General features: G+C 38.0%; 1 protein-coding gene across 32 annotated transcripts in view; it reads right to left on the bottom strand.

The window, feature by feature from the left end:
- CLASP2 (cytoplasmic linker associated protein 2) overlaps positions 1-17504 on the bottom strand; it is a 152943-nt gene that overhangs the window by 79150 nt on the left and 56289 nt on the right. For 28 of the 32 annotated variants that reach the window (XM_032997385.2, XM_032997384.2, XM_032997387.2 and 25 more), the window contains one exon: positions 14015-14161. In XM_032997385.2, the coding sequence (XP_032853276.2) occupies positions 14015-14161 (147 nt within the window). Of the gene's footprint in view, positions 1-14014; positions 14162-14663; positions 14877-17504 lie in introns of those variants that run through there. The other 4 variants (XM_032997415.2, XM_032997414.2, XM_032997416.2 and 1 more) reach the window with 2 other exon arrangements.

The raw sequence follows: 17504 nt of genomic DNA, 5'->3' as shown, positions 1-17504 counted from the left end.
TTACAGAGAAAAAAAGGAGGGACTACTATTTACAAGCCATTTGACCTAGCCCAGGGACATCACATTTCCCACCTTCCCTAGTCTCAGCAACTAGTTCACTTCTACAGACCACTTTTCTTTAAAATGTAATACTCCCAGAAACCTGTCTTATTGCCTTTTTGCCTGGTAATAGAAAAGGTTGTATGTTTTTTGGCCGGTGACACTTCAAAAAAGCTCTCTCTAAAGTCTATACTGCCAGAGAAGAAAAAATATTGTTTAACAATTCCCTTCTTTTCCCAATCTCTTGGTAGCTGTGTTTACCAATTCTCTCAGTCCCTGTTTCAGTAGAAAGTAAGCAAAAAATGACAGAACTCAACTGTTTCCCAGTTCAGGAGAAAGTCTTTTACTACAGTAACAAGTCACAGACTTAAGTCACAGACACGTAGATGCCTTCAAAGAACTTCCCATGCTTTGTAAGGCTTGACTTTCCTCCACAAAAGGAAGATTTACAAAAATTCTCATTTCAGACAGTACTGCCTTCAGACTCAAAACTGATGTGTCTGACAGAGCATGCATATTTTGATAAGCTGTTTTGTTGCTGTTGCTCACCTTCTCAGACCAAGACGTGATTATAAATTTCTTAGAAGTATCTCTCTCGAGTGGTAATGCCTTCCACTGAATAATGCATGTTCTTAACTTTATCAGCAGAACACTTGATCCTTTAAGTGCCCAGCAGATAACCAAAATCCAGAGCCTCATCAGCTGTTTTTTTCTTACATGAGCACAATTTACATTACCCTACTTTTGACTCAGCTCACTGAATCCAACTGGGCCTCCCTCAGCTGAGACCCAGAAAAGAAATGCATCTGAAGGAGAGGGACAGGTTTCTTGTGTGGATGGTTATCTACTTTATTTGTTAGTTTTCATTCATAACCTTTACTTATTTCTTATCCTTCAATCACCCTGGTTAGACAGACACACAGAGAGACCTGGAAGCCTAAGTTCCACTTCAGGAAGCTGGTGCGAATCTACTGAGTATCACAAATAAACTTGCTATGGAAATAAATTATAGCAGTTTAAGCACCTCTAAGTTCTATAGGATTTTTTTCTTGTTTTTTTTTTTTTGTTTTTTTTTTTTTTAAGTTTGATGTGTCTGGGGATAGAAGCAAATTAAATGAACCCCTTACTTCCTGCCAGACTACTAAGAGAGATGACATTTTCAGAAGTTAAATTTAAGTATTTTGTACATTTTGTGAGGCCATAGGAGTCTTTTTTTGAAAGTTTTTTCCAGTCACAAGGCTTTGAGTTCAGCATTGTGAATAGCTCAATGCCAGAACGGGTACTGGATGCGAACGAAGAAATTAGCCAGTCTTTTGCAGAATCAGTTCGCTCATCCAGGAATTAATTCCTGCAGTTGAGTTCTCCTCTTCTGACTGAACCATCTGAAATCTTTCCATCATATCACAACAACTTTGGACCATTCACTTGCTCTACCACCGTGATGCTCTCCCCACTAGTATCTACAGAGCTGTACACCGTGGGATGACAAAACAACAGGTCAACACTATATGGGAGAAGAAAGATGTTGTGAGAGTGATACTGCACCAGTACTTTCGTTTTGAAACCAAGAACTGTTTAATCAAAGCACACAAGTGCTGGTCTAAAAATAAAGCACTCAAGTTGTATTTGGTAGCATGTCTTTACTATTCCAATTCATTTTTTTCTACTTCTGTGGGTCTTTTGACAAAAATTTCAGAACAAAAACTTCCCTGTGAAAAAAGGGCATTTCAAAACCACTACTGAAACTTAGAAGTAGCACAGACTAAAACTCTGTTTCCCTTTTTGTTCTGAAATGCTTTTCTCAAAAAAGATTCCTAAAAAAATTCTTAACTTTCCTGATAAAACATGCATCACAAATTAAATGTCAGTAAGTTTTGAAAAGGGTACTGTCATACAGGTGTCTTTTATCCCTCAGAAATCTCTAATTGCACACAATAACAGTATCCTACTGAGCAACACATCTAAAGTAAATTGATGTGGATTACATTTTTTTCCTGAAATAAACAAAATACCCTCAAAAACCCTAAGGCTACACCTACATCTCAACTAATTCAAAAGCTTCACTTCTTATCTATCAGAGACTCAAGCAGAAGATGAAGATCATTCTGGATTAAAGAAAAAAAAAAAGTACTGTTACGCCTTTGGTTTTGTAAGATAGATAATAAACAATTGGCTGTAAATTAGGAACTGATAGCTTCAGCTCAGTGTAGAATAAGTGGACAGGATAAACACAAGTACTTACTCAGCTTTTCATCTAATAGGTTAACTGGCAACTCCCATTCCTACTGTCCCCCCTCATTCTAGCCCTAGTACAGCTGAATAGTAGATCGCAAAGTGGAATGGCTAAACTGAGAATAAAATCAACAGTCCAAGAATAGTTTCAACAAGCAAGTTCCCCACTGCAGGACCATATAAACACCACGCTAGCACAATACAATGGATGACTCGAGATACAAACAAGTTAGTGGAGATAGGGAAGGAAATTACTCCAGGCAGCTTAAAAAAGCTGCTAAAAGCCTAAGTATAGGCTGAAAGGAATAAAGCAATACTCAAATGAAATAAGTTCCAGGAAAGACAAGTGCAAAGGCAACGTAGTGAAATGGACATCCTATCTCACTAAACAAAAAGAGGGGAGAAATCTAAAGAAAGTGATGATGAGTAAAACCACCAACAAACAAAAAGCAAATGCACCCACACAAGCTACAAATAAATTAATAGATTACAACAAACAATTTTTAGAATCCCTATCAAACAACAAAGACACAAAACCAAATTGATTTTGAACAGAATTCTTTAGCACAGTACTTTGCAATGGACACAGACAGTGCTCCATAACCAAATTCTGGTCCCAGACCTAGTGGACAGATGTTGCAACAGTCATATTTAATTTTCTGAATATCTGAAACTAGATTTTTTCCTGAATCTTCTGTAGCTCTCGGTCTTTGAAAAATCTACTTATTTATTCTTGGGTCAGCCTTTATTACTATTTGATAAAACCAACAGCTTACTTTTAAAATGTTATCTGTTGGGGAGTGGGGGAGGAAGTCACCAGTGCTTCATGATCTGAATTACCACATTTGAGATGGCAAGGGTGAATATTAGGATTGATGGTTCTGATAAAGCCATCTGTATAGACTGAATCTCAGTAGCTCAGTAAGGAATCTCTTTATATTTCCAAGTATCATAAGATTATCACTACAGTTAATAAACAATCCAAAAAGCATCTTTTCATATGCACTTTTCACAATTCTGCTTCCATAAAACATGAACCAAATGTTTGGAAGTAGCTAAAGATTGAGAATCTCTGAAAATTCCCTTCATGTTTTAAATTACTGGGTCATCCAAAGTAATTTGATACACTGTACACACACACTTTGACATATTAACAGAATACACCAGTAGTCTTACCTTAATTCTATCAATGCTCTAAATATTCTTATTTCCATGTCTGAAAGACTGATCTCTGGATTTTAATCTACAAACTTGAATAAAAACCTCCCCATAAGACAAGCAAAGAACTATACTTCAGTCTCAAATATGTGGATAAAGCACAAAGGTGTTCTTTCATCAATTCACAATGAATTACTTAGTACAGATGACTTCATGTTGCCTGCTTAAATTAGGAAAACATCTGAGAGCAACAAAGAGGTAGCACTTGCTCCAGTAAAAAAAAACTTTGATCAACATTAGACAAGGTGTTTTTTTTGTAAACAAAGGCAGATTTACTTTTAGATGGTTACACTGGTAAATCCTCTAGGATGGATATAATGAGACTAATTTAAATAAAATCACGTTAGTGTAACTTGTACCAAGTTCTAATGACAGCATAAATTGTACCAGCCAATGCATAATTGTTCTGGTATAACTGTTAGCATCACTTACTGGCTTTGCTATACAAGTTAAGAAACAGATCACGCCCCTAATTATCACAGGTCTGCCAGTAAAACTTAGGGGAAGACCAAACCATGAAAAGCTGTAGTCACCTTAGTTTAGACAAAAATTTTCATCAACAGAATTCCAGCTGTCTTGCGTCTGCTTTCTGAGGAAAGAAAAAACAATTGCACATGGAAACAAATAACTCTTCACCCTCAAAAACTTCTCAGTTATTATAAACTTGTCTAAATTCCTAGACTTTTTGCAAGCATACGCCTTGCCTACCAGAGAAACCTCACAAAGAAAACTTAGGAAACCACTGGAAGACTACTTTATTGGGTTGCTCAACACATCTGTCTAATGATAGTTATTACCTGCAAATAGGGGAGAGAGAAGGGAGAGAGAAACAGCAGAAGGAACATGTACCACTGCAGTTCAGGATTTAACAACTGAAGCTAAAATGCCTCTGACTTAAGCTGAACTACCTTTGACAAAGACACTGGGCAGACAATTAGGATTAGTAAACCTATTCAGTTGTTTCAACACAAGTCAGTGGAGGTTCTCGAAATAAGTTTCAGAAATTAAATATATTTTTAAATCATTAGATACAACACTAAGCCCAAATAAGTTGGTTTGGTTTGTTTTTTAGCCAAAACCTTAACTGACAAAGCCATCACATTGTTTTAAACTAGCTTAGAAAACAATTCAACTTATAACCAAGTGACTTAGCAGAGTAGAAAAGCATTCGCTAAAAAGCCCACTTTAAGGAAGCTGGCAGATGAAATCTGTCACGCTCAGCCCCAGTGACTGATATTCATTCTGAATTGACTTGTCCACTCCAATGCCGAAAGTCACTGTCTCTGAGGCACTCAGAAAGTCCTTCAAGCTGAAATTGCTGCACAAACTGAACAAGATACAAAAATCCCTTCACATACCTTCAGTAAGACCTTCTATTCCTTACTTATCTGCCTACATTAGAAACTTGGTGGACATGGGTAGAGAACTTCCCCAGAGATCCCACCTGTATCGCGCCTGCTCCATTAGAACACTCCCCTTACACACCAGGGACACTGCACATGAGCAGAAGTTTCCACTCAGCAAGTGAGTGTGCTGTCTCAGAGATGGAGATGCTGAGCAGATCTCTCCATACAATTACTCACCCCAGGAAAGAACAGGAGCAGGAGGGACAAGAAGAAATTAGGAGTGAGCTATGCTTACAAGGAAGGTGGTGGTACAAGGTGTTCAACTATTAGGATAGCACATCTGAACCCGTGAGATGTGCCACATTAGTCAGGAGCAAAGACAGGACTCATGTACGGAGTAGAGCCAGAAAATAATTAAGTGGACTGAAGAGGCTGAAGACCACTGCACCAGCATGCATACCTTAAAGTCTGGAGATGCTCCTGAACATGAAAATTCCCCTGGCGTTGTGTACTGAACATGACATTCTCTGAGAAATTTAGCCAGTAGTATTTGAAGCTGATTCCTAACACTGAATGGCCAGTTTCAACAACTTTAGCCTCAATTTCTATGTATCGCAGCTTCACTGGTGTAAAGGATTAATAACACCACCTCTTATTTTCACAGGCATGCTATGAAGGATCAATTCAATTCACAAGCATTTGTGAAACACGCAGAAAACATGACAACTACACAACGAAGAAATGAATACTGTTTTACTTAGTATGAGGCTTGGATGGCATACATCAAGTATGACCAAACGCTGGGTGTGGAGAAAAACAAGCAATTCCACAAGCAGCAAGAACACAGATACCTGATTTTTTTCAGGCTTATCTCACAGTTGACTAATGTCTGTTTCTACTCAACTGGAAGCTCATACAGTCATCTTTCTACTCATGCACAACATTCATGCTCACACAGTAATCTTTCAAAGCACTCATGTCCTTCTTTTCTCTGTTGGCACTCATTTTTCACAAATACCTAAAAGAACACACGTTTGAGACTGGCTTGTTTGTCCAGTTTCAACATGTGAGTTTTGAAGTTATGCTAATTTTATGAGCATGACAGCGTTAGTCTTATTTTCAGTTTTTAATATAGCTTTCTAATAACCTAGTATTTACATTTTACTTTAATTTGTTCCTGGTTTTACACCTCAAGAGGGAAAATTGCACTAATTATTTTACATTACAGAAATTACTGAGAACAACCAGGAACACAAACAGTTCATTTGTATCATCTATAATTTGTGTTGCAAAACAAACTGGTTTTGGATACTGTGATTTTTTGGAGTTGTGGTGTAAGTTTCAGAAAAATAGCATTTTCATTACTGTTCTCGCTTCTCTTCAACTGTGCATTCTTTTCTGAAAAAATTTAAATAGATATTGTATTAAGAATAATTAGAGCTAGCATTGCCCGACATCGCAAACTACACAGTTACAGTGTTTTTACATGTTTTAGGCAACGCATTTTTATCTTTTTCTTCTAAAAACTCAATAGTGCAAGACAGAAGGTCAAAGTGATTTTATTTTAATGTACTGTTTTTCCCTTCTGCTTTTAAGGACACTGCATTTATTTGTTACAAGTAATATTCACACCTTTGGTGAAAACTCTCTACTCAAATTATAAAAATATTTTATGTCTTATGCTTCTACATTCCCTGCTTACCTATCTGAGAGCGTATACAATTGTCTGAAGAAATGAAACAGGTTTTCCCACTGTAGAAGGAGGAATCACACCTGCTACTTTGCAAAGCAGCAGCGCAGGCATGTTTTGGAATGGTTGTCTTTACTCACTGACATATAGCCACAGTCCACAGGGCTCACATGGGCAGGGTCAGCCAATTTCAGCCCAGCTTCCTCCTTCCTCTTTTTCCTTCTGGATTCACCCATATGAAAGTATAAACAAATTGCTTCCCCTTCTTACTGCTTGAAAAAAATCAGTATTTAATGTTAGCAAACTAAACAAGGGGTGGGTTGCCTTCCTTATTCTCATCACTGCCTGGTACTACCATGATTGCCAGTAAGATGTCTGGGACTAGAACACACGGAAGAGATGTCAAAAGGTGGTTACACAGTGTGGTTAGCTCTTATCCCTAGACCTCTTAATTCCTGCTCCACGGTTATTTTCTATTTTATCCATTTCTAAGTTGCCTTCTAGGCTATGAGCCTTTTCAGAGAAGACTATCAAATACAGTATTGTGCTTATACCAACATCATAAATCCTACAATCTAATTGAAGCTTCTAGAAATTAATGCAAAATAAAGTAGTATGAATTATCTGCCAACTGTCCTTGGGTGACATACAGAAAACAGACCGACTAATGAACAGTAATGATGAATACATATATCTATATTCTCTGAAGGTGTATGTATAGGCACATACATAAAATTATAATTTATCGTGTTGGTTTATTTTCATCCAGATTCCTCATTAAGGTTCATTTTCCAATCCATCTGCTGAGGCCAGTTGTAAAGGAAAGTATCTGTTAGAGGAATGGAAACTCCAGTGACTGGACAAGCATATACAGTGGCCAAGGAGAACAGACCACTGACCCCACGCAAGGAAACCCTCTCCTGAAGTGCCCTTCAGGGGAGTAAACAACAACAACAAAACCCAACAACTCTCAGAGAACCTGGGAAGTTGCAAGTCCTCCTATTGGCATGAACTCTGGGTTAGGTTAAAATAGGCACAGTTTACGCCTGCAGGATTGCAACCCAGCAATTCCACAGGCAAGGATCTCTCAGGATGGAAGTTAACTGACATTCACTGTGGCAATAAGGAAGCAAAAAGGCATTCTGTAACAAATCCTCTGATTCAGACTCTGATACCCAAGGCTGATCTCAAAGACAAAAAGGCTGATCCTCAGAAAGACAAAAAGGCTGATTTCTGCTGGGATCTTGAAGAAAAATCCCTGAATTTCACAACAACCTGGAAGCCAAAAAGGGAAGCAAGTACCAGAGAATGCCAAGGATGCTTTGCTGACCACGATCATCTCAGAGAAATTTTATGTCATACAAAGGGCCAATATAGAACAATGGGGAGAAAAAAAAAAAATCCTGGTTGATTTTGTATGACAAATACAGCACTCTGGAAATCACTTAATGAGGGCTAAATAAGTAATAGATGAAAGACTCCTGAACTTATTTTCTGAAAAACTCAAAAGTTAAAAAAACCAAACCACCTTGGAAATTGATTGCTATGAAGTCTTTTTGATGCAAGTAAACACAGAACTGTCTTCATGAGTCTGAAGACAATCGATACAGCAAGCATGAATCTACCCTCCTTCATGTCCATACACTAACAAATCCTATTTACAGTTCCACAATTACTGAAGCCCTTTTAACAAAAATATGTCTTAACTACAGGATGTAGTTTTAACGAGGTTGACTTCGCCTGGCTAAGATTCCAGAAGGCATGTATCTTTTTTTCAGTACCACATTTGTTTTATACAGAGCCTTTTCATTTAGACTGTTGCCTACTAAAGCCTCTAAACACTTCAAAATGTCTTCTTCTAGGAAATAGAGCCAAAAAAAGCAAATCAGTACCATTTTAATACTTCTCAAAGAGCTGTATTGCTATTATTGAGAAGGGAAAAAAAAAGCATTACCACGTTGCTAGAACACACTGTAGACTGATACACAAACTAAACTTAAATTTCCTCAAGTTGGGAATGGCCTTCTACAGTTAAAAACATGTTCCTGTTGTTAATAAAAACACGTATGGTGTTATTACAGTTCTCACAGCCTTTTTTGCCAAAACTGTTCACCTGGTTCACCCAAGTTTTCCATTTACTTGATTTCTGCCTAAAAAGGAGATATTTTTAATGTCTTTTCAGCTATAATCAAACTTTGGTTTTTTTTTTTTTTTTTTTTCTTGTAAGGATTAAGACTACTCTAAAACTGAGGGTTATTTCAAATAATGCCAGCATCAAACCTCAAACTGGCACAGTTGCAGTCTTCACTGAGGATCAGATCATCAGATCCTTTGACCAGTTTAAGAAAAGAAGACAACATCACATTTTTTATGTTGGAAAAGAAAATGCTTTTTAAATCCACACATTTTTTAAACAGGAAAAAAATCACCTCTGCGTGTCCTTGAGGTTTCATTTCATTTCCTTCACACTTGGCATCAATGATATTCTTACTCCAAAGTATCTTCTTAAACAGCAGTGACAATAATTCTGACATTTAAATGAGTAACATTCCCTTTGCTGGTTTGTTACTGGATGATTCATCCTAAAGCAACATAGGTTGTTTCAAAAAGTGTATTATGAAGTGTTAGACAGTAAGCAATGTATAACACCACTAGCAGGCCAATACACCATAAAAAAAGCCAAGGAACCTTTGGGAAAAATAATGATGTGGTATCTTCCCACTGAAAACAACTGTGAAAAGTAGAAAGTTCACCTTACTTCAAATTGTAACACTAATGTTCCAGCCCTACAGGGGTTCTCATGAAACATACAACAGAAAGTTAATACAAACTCGTCATGACTGTGTTTCATCAGCAAGCTTTTCTTCCTAATGCCGCATGGCTCTATTGGAGTATCACCATTCCTACATTTAACCCATTTTAAAGACGACCGACTTCAACTGACATTTGGGGAAAAGAGGCCAGTTTTCTTCTTGAGGTACAGACTGAGGTTTCCTACTAACATCTAGATTACATAAAGCTTCTGAATACAAGCAAACAATTCCCTAGAAGACTTGGAACACGGATCTCACATTTGCAAGAGAACTTGCCAAAGACCTGTAAGAGATCTTGAACAGCACAGATACAGGAATATAGCTCATTTGGCTAACATACTCAACTTAAGTCTTTTCCTACTGTAAATTATGGTGTCCCTTACAAATGAAAAGCTGCTTGCCATACTGCCAAGAAAGATCCCACTGGTATCCATTTCTGGAAGGACAGAACACACACGGAGCACATTATCAGTAAGAAAGCCTTAGAGCAAAGGGGTATTTCCAGAGGTTCTGCCACTTGAATGAAGAGCTGGAAGCAAGTGTGTCAGATGTAAGTAAAACAGCTGTGTATTTCCTGGCAAAGGACTAACTCAGGGAAGTGTATTGACTATGGAATAAGAAATATGCCAAAGCAAGCACTGCCCCATGAAGTTGAAGAACTGTCACTTCTCATTCATCACAAGCAAGAAGGTCAGTGCCTGAACACCTCCAAGCAGTACAGTCAGACAAGAAAGAGCATGCTGGATTTCTCATTTTCAGGGCAGTATACCACCAAGGCTGCCTGCTCTGATACTTTCCTGGCAAGCTGTGTTCTACAGGCTTCATCACACCTACCAGCAAACGCGCAAGTGCTACAAGCTCTCCCATCCCTACTGCTGACAGGAAAAGATCTCGCACAGTCATTCCCTGAACAAGGAGAGAGAATCCCAGCTCGAATAGGACACTGCTATTACTAATGTACATAACTGTTTCACCTGCCTTCCTGGACAATGACTTTGCATTTCCAGTGCCACCTAAGTGCACTTCCTACATGAAGTGGAAAGTGCCCACTATGGTGAAAAAATCTCTTCTTGCATATTGGGTGGGTCCTTTCACTTGAACCGAGTATCTCGTCAGTTGTAGAATTATCCATTTCTTCAATAAGAAACATCTCCATTTCATATAACGAAAAGCCAAGCACACATGCATCTGCAGCATAATTCAGCAGATACCAGCATAAAAAAAAAGTGAGCAGCACGGCTAAGAGGTTTAATTTTCTTAACCTTAAGACAGGACAGTCTCCACTTTTGGAACCAGGAAAACACTGTACTTTCTTTATTGTCATCTACAGCTGACAGGAAAAGACATGTCTCTAAAGCAATATCCTAGGAAAAGGGTATCTGCAATGTAAAAGGCAGTTTAAATCAATGGAACTTGCAGTAACACCAGCCTACGGTCAACACAATTTCTACCTGCAGCAGCAGTTCTGCCTGGTCCCAGAAGCCCGAAGGGAAGAAACTGCAGCGAAGGACTGCTTCAGCTGCAGGTCACTGACATGACTTTGGAGATTTTTGTGAAAAGGAAAGAAGAAGTAACACAGTTACTGGAGCTGCTGCTAATTCTTCCTCCAAGGCTGATCTGCAACTTCTTAATATGTATACACGGATATATAACAGAGAGAAAACTTAGGCAAGCAGGACCAACAGGTGTCAGAACCATGAGGTCAGCAGTTCTGAGACTGAAATAGCTGTAGTCAGTGCTTAGGAAGGAAAGGTGAGAAGTGATGTGCCCACTGATTACAGGCTCGGTACGCAGTGGTGTGCAGAGGGATTTGGGACTGCAGGATATGGCAGAGCTTTAATAAATCAGCAAGAGCAGACAACTTCCAGAACCACAGATTTGCTCCATAAAGGCGGCGATTTTGAGGCTGGAGAAAAATCTCAGGTGTCCTTTAGGCACCTGCAAAGCAGACTCTACAGAAAGTGGCTGCGAAAGAGCATCAAGGTTTGCTTGTAGCCACAAAGATCTATGAAGTCTCAAGGTAAGTGGAATAGGATGCCCTAACTCGACTCTTCAAAGACTGTGGTTCTCTGTGGAATAAAACTCTCTAAACCGAGCCTTTAATCCTGTGACAACACTGTACTTCTAGACACCTGCCCTGTTCATTTAAATCTGTCTAGTGGCCATTTCTGACTACTGTCAGATGGGACAGTGGACTATATCGACCTCTTGTCTGACCTACTATCATTTTTCATATGAACAATGTTAGAAAAAACTCCTAATTTCCTGAAGACTACGACTTGATTGACTTGTTTACAAAACACATTTTGCATCTACACTAATGTTCTTTATTAGGCTAGGAGATGCAGGATTTGTAAACACTATACAGAAGAGTAAGGCTCTCTCAGCATAGACATTTCTATTTGCTAGCAAGCTTGTTACTAGACAGAACTGGTTTAAACACTGGTAACCTCAAAAAAAAGTATGCAGATGGAGAAAAACACTGCAAAATACAAATAATGAACAGCAGGAGTAAAATGAAGACAAACACTAGCTGCTAAAACCGAAAACAACAATAATAGCCTTGCTGATCAATGGTCACATAAGGAAAAGCTAAAAAGAAAAGACTGAATGTCAACTCAAGAAAAACTTGAAGGGGAAAAAAATCACCAAAGAACTAAACTAAGAAGCATATATTTATACGTAATTAAATAAACCTGTGCACAAGCAGATTAATAGACCTGTAAAAGTTTCTCCTTGGCAGACAGCAAGAAAAAAAAGGACACATAGTTGAGAACAACTGAAGACTCTAAGACAAATTTCCACCTTCTAGACATTTGGTGAAGAATACAAGGCACATAATCTGTCCTACTAAGAATACTAAGGCAAAAATTCTCCTTGCTCAAGCACCGCAGCACTCTGCACAACCACGCCATAGATGCACATACAGACAAGCATGCAAAGAACCATTTAACCATCACTATAAAGGTCAGCCAAACATTTAATCCTAAATTTTCAGAATTCTGACTACAGACATACTGACAGAATAAAAAAAGAGGGGAAACGGATGTACATGGGAACACTCCTCAGTATTTTCCACAGTTGGAAGGAGACAGCATAAAGCAAGGAATGACCAAAGTGCTCTGGTTTTGGGCATGCTTGAATTTTGGCCTTATTTCACATATTTCTTCATTTAAATTTTTTGAAGTTTGGCAATCTAGGAGAAGGAAGAAAAACAACTTAATTTTGGGGGTTTTTTAATCTCTTTCACTACTGAATTTTTAAGATAAACTGAAAAATCAAGTCAAGTGGTTATTCTGTTCTTACTTCCCTCCCCCTGCTCTCTCCCTGCTTTCCTATCTCCATGCTTTTACTGCAGAGCATGTAGAGCTAAAGTCTAAAAGGAAAAACAATTGTACATTAAAAGAACATCTATATTTAATAAAATGTTATTAAAAGATGCACATACTGAAAGAAACAGGAATCCTGAGCATTCAGTTCTGGTACTATGCATGTTAGTCTTGCATACAAACCCCATCATACTTCAGGTTAAAGGAGATGATATTATTATTAGTACTTATTTGTGTAATAATAAATACTAAGAGTCAATTCCAAGAGATAACTTCATTTAGGAAGTCTTTCAGGTGCTATTTTTCAATTCAAACTGCTATCAATTTTGAGTTACGCTATGGCAGTGTTGATCCCACCCTATGGGAATCTTTTCAATTTAGTAGGAATTCTGAAGATCACATTAGAAAAACAATAAATTGTCAAAACATTGGCTATATTTTATTGCCATCAAAGTAATTAAGGCAGCTTGTTTGGCATGTGTATCTTCTTCCAAATCTTTGCTTTGCTTTGCAGTTCACATAAGGGAATGTTACATGAATAGGAACATGAGAAAGAATTACTTCTACAAAAATCCCTTAACGAAAGAATCACTTATTCATAAAAAAGCCATACCTGAAGCACGGCATAATTTCCACTTAATTATATATTACTCTGACTGCGTACATGAACCATCAAAAAACCTGTCACCTCTTTAACACTAAACACTTGCTTTTGTTAGATTACCCCCGCCCTAAAAAAATGCGGATTTCCATGTTCAAAGATTACCATTAGTAAGCATCATCATTATACTGCTTTGAAGTCTACTATGCAAAAAAATCCAGGCAAGGGTTTTGGCCCTCGTTTTTTACCCTTCACAACCAATTTCGCAACACTCTGACAATTTAAGGAATAATACTAAAATTCATTCACGTCTAAGACACCTCTGTTGAGGCATATGCTTGACGGCTAGTCCTTTTTAGCCATGTGAAACAGTGCAGACCTACAGTAAAAATTTCATCTAGAGAGTCCTGCTACAGAATTTCACAGTGTATTTATATATACAGTGCAGTGTGGATTCTATCAGAGACACCGGTATATTCATTTCACCAACACAGCTGCTATCTCCAGGCATTAATTTTATTTATACCACGAGAGACCTTTATAAACTAACTGTACATTCACAAAAACAGACATGCACACACCTTTACATATGAATAATTACGTAAAACAGGGTCCCTTACTGTTTTCAGCTCTGCAAAAATACTGCAGTCATGAATTAAACATCACCTTCCAAAGTTCCCTGTTTTGTGCCTGCTCTGGCAAGGTTTCTGGGAACACCGATTAGAATCTGAATAGCTTTACATTACCTCCAACCTTAGGCCCACCAGCTGATCCTGGCTTTCTTGCACTGTTTGAAGGATTTCCTGGCTTTTTAGGTGCTGGAACCTTGAAGGCTGAAGCAGCTGATGACGGCCTATTTCCATCCACTGACTCTTCATCATCAAAGCTTTTGTCTAAAAAAGGACACATTAAATAAAAATACAACTATAAGAATGGATGTATATTTACTTCCTAATCAGCTATTCTGCTTCACATTTCATAGAAAATCACAAAATGTATAAAAACAAATATTTATCACTTTGTCCTCTCTCTCTGACCTAGGAATAAAATGACAGGGAGAAATAAAGAGCATTTGCTACATGTGAAGTTCTTATAAAAATATTATTTTGCCTTCATAACTAAGCACTGCAAAACTGAACGTAAAAATGCATCCTACACATTTGTTCCCACAAAGGGAAAATATCTTTGCAGAGATTGAATATTTTTGCCCATTTCTGAATATTTTCCCCAAAGGAAGGCCCTTAATATAATTTTTATCATTCCAGTCTACCAAAGACAAACGCTTCTCCCTTTTCTTCTTTTACTCATGCATGCATTTTCTGCTACACATCCTCCCACAATGTGTCTAACCAGCACTCCCTGTCTCTTTCCTTCCACCCAGATTTTTCAACTTACAATCACAGATCCTCTTGCAGATCAGCCGCCTCATTCCTCTGACAGCTCTTCAATCCCCTCACCCTAGGATGGACCCAGCACCTGACATGGCCCCACGCAGTAAATTCTCAATACTAATCAAAGATTCTATCAAAAACTGCTCGCAAACACCCTAGATCCACCACTGAGATTTGTGCCGGCATCTTTCTCTCCCTTCCCCGCACTAGGTGCCGCACAACCAATGAGCTGCAAGGTGACATCATCTTCTGGGAGCCTCCGCCAGAGGAAAAGGTGAAAATTCTCCATGCAAATAAATTCATTCCCACACACGGTATTTGCCACTATTGCAATCCTTCATTAAAAAAATTAGACAGGCAGGCAATACTCTGGGGTTTGCTCTCCTCTTTCCTGTAATTTCAGGTTTGTGTATTTTTAATCAAGAAAGAAATTCACCTCTAGTGACAAAATAAAATAGTCTCAATATAAAATATTTAGCCTTAAAAAAAAAAACAAAAAACAAAGAACAAACCCCAATATATTCCAACAGCAGAACATAACCATTTCTTAATCCACTTAGGGAAGTAGGATTTATCTATAAGCTTTGAGCACAGAAAACACAGCAGCCTATGGTTCCTATAATAAATAAAATGGGCGAGGCTGAGACACAGCTGCACTACAGTAATGAAACACCAATTGAGTGTACTACCTGCTCTAAAACCTGCCATTTCTACAAAAACTACAATTAATTGCAAAGCTTTATCATCCCCGAATGGTGACTATTTACCCTTCGCTTATTCAGAACTTGCTCCCAGTGAAATGTCAGCTATATTTAATAATATAACCTCTCAAAGGAAGGCAGCTTTCATTAAAAGGGTAAAGCAAGGTTTCATCCAACAGCATTTGCAGCACCATCAAACGTTAGACACCCCCCCCACCTCGTTTAACATGTCCGAGATCCCTGCTGCTATAGTTAGGACATTTTTCCAGCATTAGTGAAAAGCTGTGTGCTGCACTAACAAATCTTCATGATTAAAGAGGAAACAAACCACCACAAGAAACATCTGGATGTATATGGCCAATTGTCACTGACATTATTTCCTTCTCTCTAACAAACACTGATTTTTTAAGAGAAGCCTGCTAAGAATAATCATGTCTGGATATGTAAACTCTCAGAATCGGGGAAAAAGCATCAGCATCCCCCCCTCCCCGAGCCTGGGTGTTGCCATGGGAACAGCACTCCCGCTCAGCATAGGGGCTGAAGCAGGATACATTTGGATTCCTGCTGCTTTTACTCTTAGTGTCTTAAATAGAACCAGACATCAAGATTTTTGAACAGGAAAAACCACTAATCCAAACGCCAGATTAAGTGCAACAAGCTAAACGCTATAATAGAAGGGTAAATGGTAATGGTTAATATCTAGGATACCTGCAACGTTACAGGTATTTTTAAAATAGCATTAAGACATACGTTGTAGATTTTTAAACAGCATGAACGGATCAACACTGACACGTGAATATGTTATTATAAAAACTGATTAAAATTTACAATAAGGTTTTCAAATAAAAATGGTTTTGTTGCTGCAGTTTAAAATCTGATAACGAAACAAGCTAGACTTTCATGTTACTATCCAACAGCACTACAATGCAGCATTGATATGCAAATATTGCACAAGAAGCCTCTGAATAAAATAGTTACTTGCACTACAAACTTAAAAATAGCAAGTGAGCATTTGGTCACTTATGCAAAGCCTCCTAATCAAGAAAAAACTAAACCACCTCAAACAACAGTGTATTTTGGGAACCAAAGGCTCAGATAAATTAATTTTATTGTTACAAAGCTACTCATTACAAAGCAGTATTGAACACAGAGAATTGCAGAAGTTAGTACTCAATCCCAAAATACAGAAATAGAATTTCAGAAATACACAAAGGCAAATATTCTCAGCTACTGACATGTTGTGTAAATTGTAGGACAATATATTAAATAATGGTCTTGGTAGTACTGTCAAATTACTTTACCTAGTCAAAGAGTATTTTTTCTATACATTTAAAACATTGTTAACACCAGATTAAAAACCTACACTATAGTTTCATGCAATTTTTTAGTCCACAGAAAACCTAACTTTCAAAAAAAAATCTTTTTTTTTTTTTAAATGTGTAAGTGTTTTTGAGAGACATAGAACTCAACCACCATGGGTGTTCTTAACTGGACTTTTCATTATTTATGTTAAAATAAATTAAAAATTCACGTACAGTTCCAAAAATTACAGCACAGTACCGTAAACATATACAATTCATTGGTGAAAAGGATCAGTTCTAATTCTGTTAAGGCTAAAGTGATAACCCATCTGAGTTTCTTTTGTTTGAGTTTGCTTGTTTGTTTTTAAATAAAGGTGACAAGGAAAATGTTATACTATCATTTCCATAAACCAGACATTTTCCCCACCCTTTTGGGCCTTTACACTTTTATTTCCCTAGGCTTTAACAACAAGTGATCTTTAGGGACCTTTCATTTTCAGAAAGATGCTTAACAGTATTTGTGAAGATCTGAAACCTGAACTCTGTGTTTACAGCAGTTAATGAAACCAAAGCATTGTATTTGCTGCCAGTAGGATGTGCTTTCCACATGCTCTCATCTGCAACGACACACTTGGTTGTAGCTCTTATAAAAGCACTTCCATCCACTTCAGCATCCAGAACCCCAGCTCAGGGTAGAACTGCTGCTCCGCAGGGTATAGTCGAGGTGCAGTTTTGCTTCAGCCACCTGAGCCAAACGTGTTTCCTACGTGCCTTTGGTTAGCCAGCGGGCCGGGGCTGGCGCTCCCGGCTGCCAACAGGCCGAGCCTGCTGACTCTTGTACAG

This window comes from Tyto alba, unplaced genomic scaffold (genome assembly GCF_018691265.1).
Source record: "Tyto alba isolate M040663 unplaced genomic scaffold, T.alba_DEE_v4.0 Super-Scaffold_46, whole genome shotgun sequence".
Lineage (NCBI taxonomy): Eukaryota > Metazoa > Chordata > Aves > Strigiformes > Tytonidae > Tyto > Tyto alba.
The sequence above is the reverse complement of the archived record's forward strand: the minus strand, read 5'-3'. Positions and strand labels throughout refer to the sequence as shown.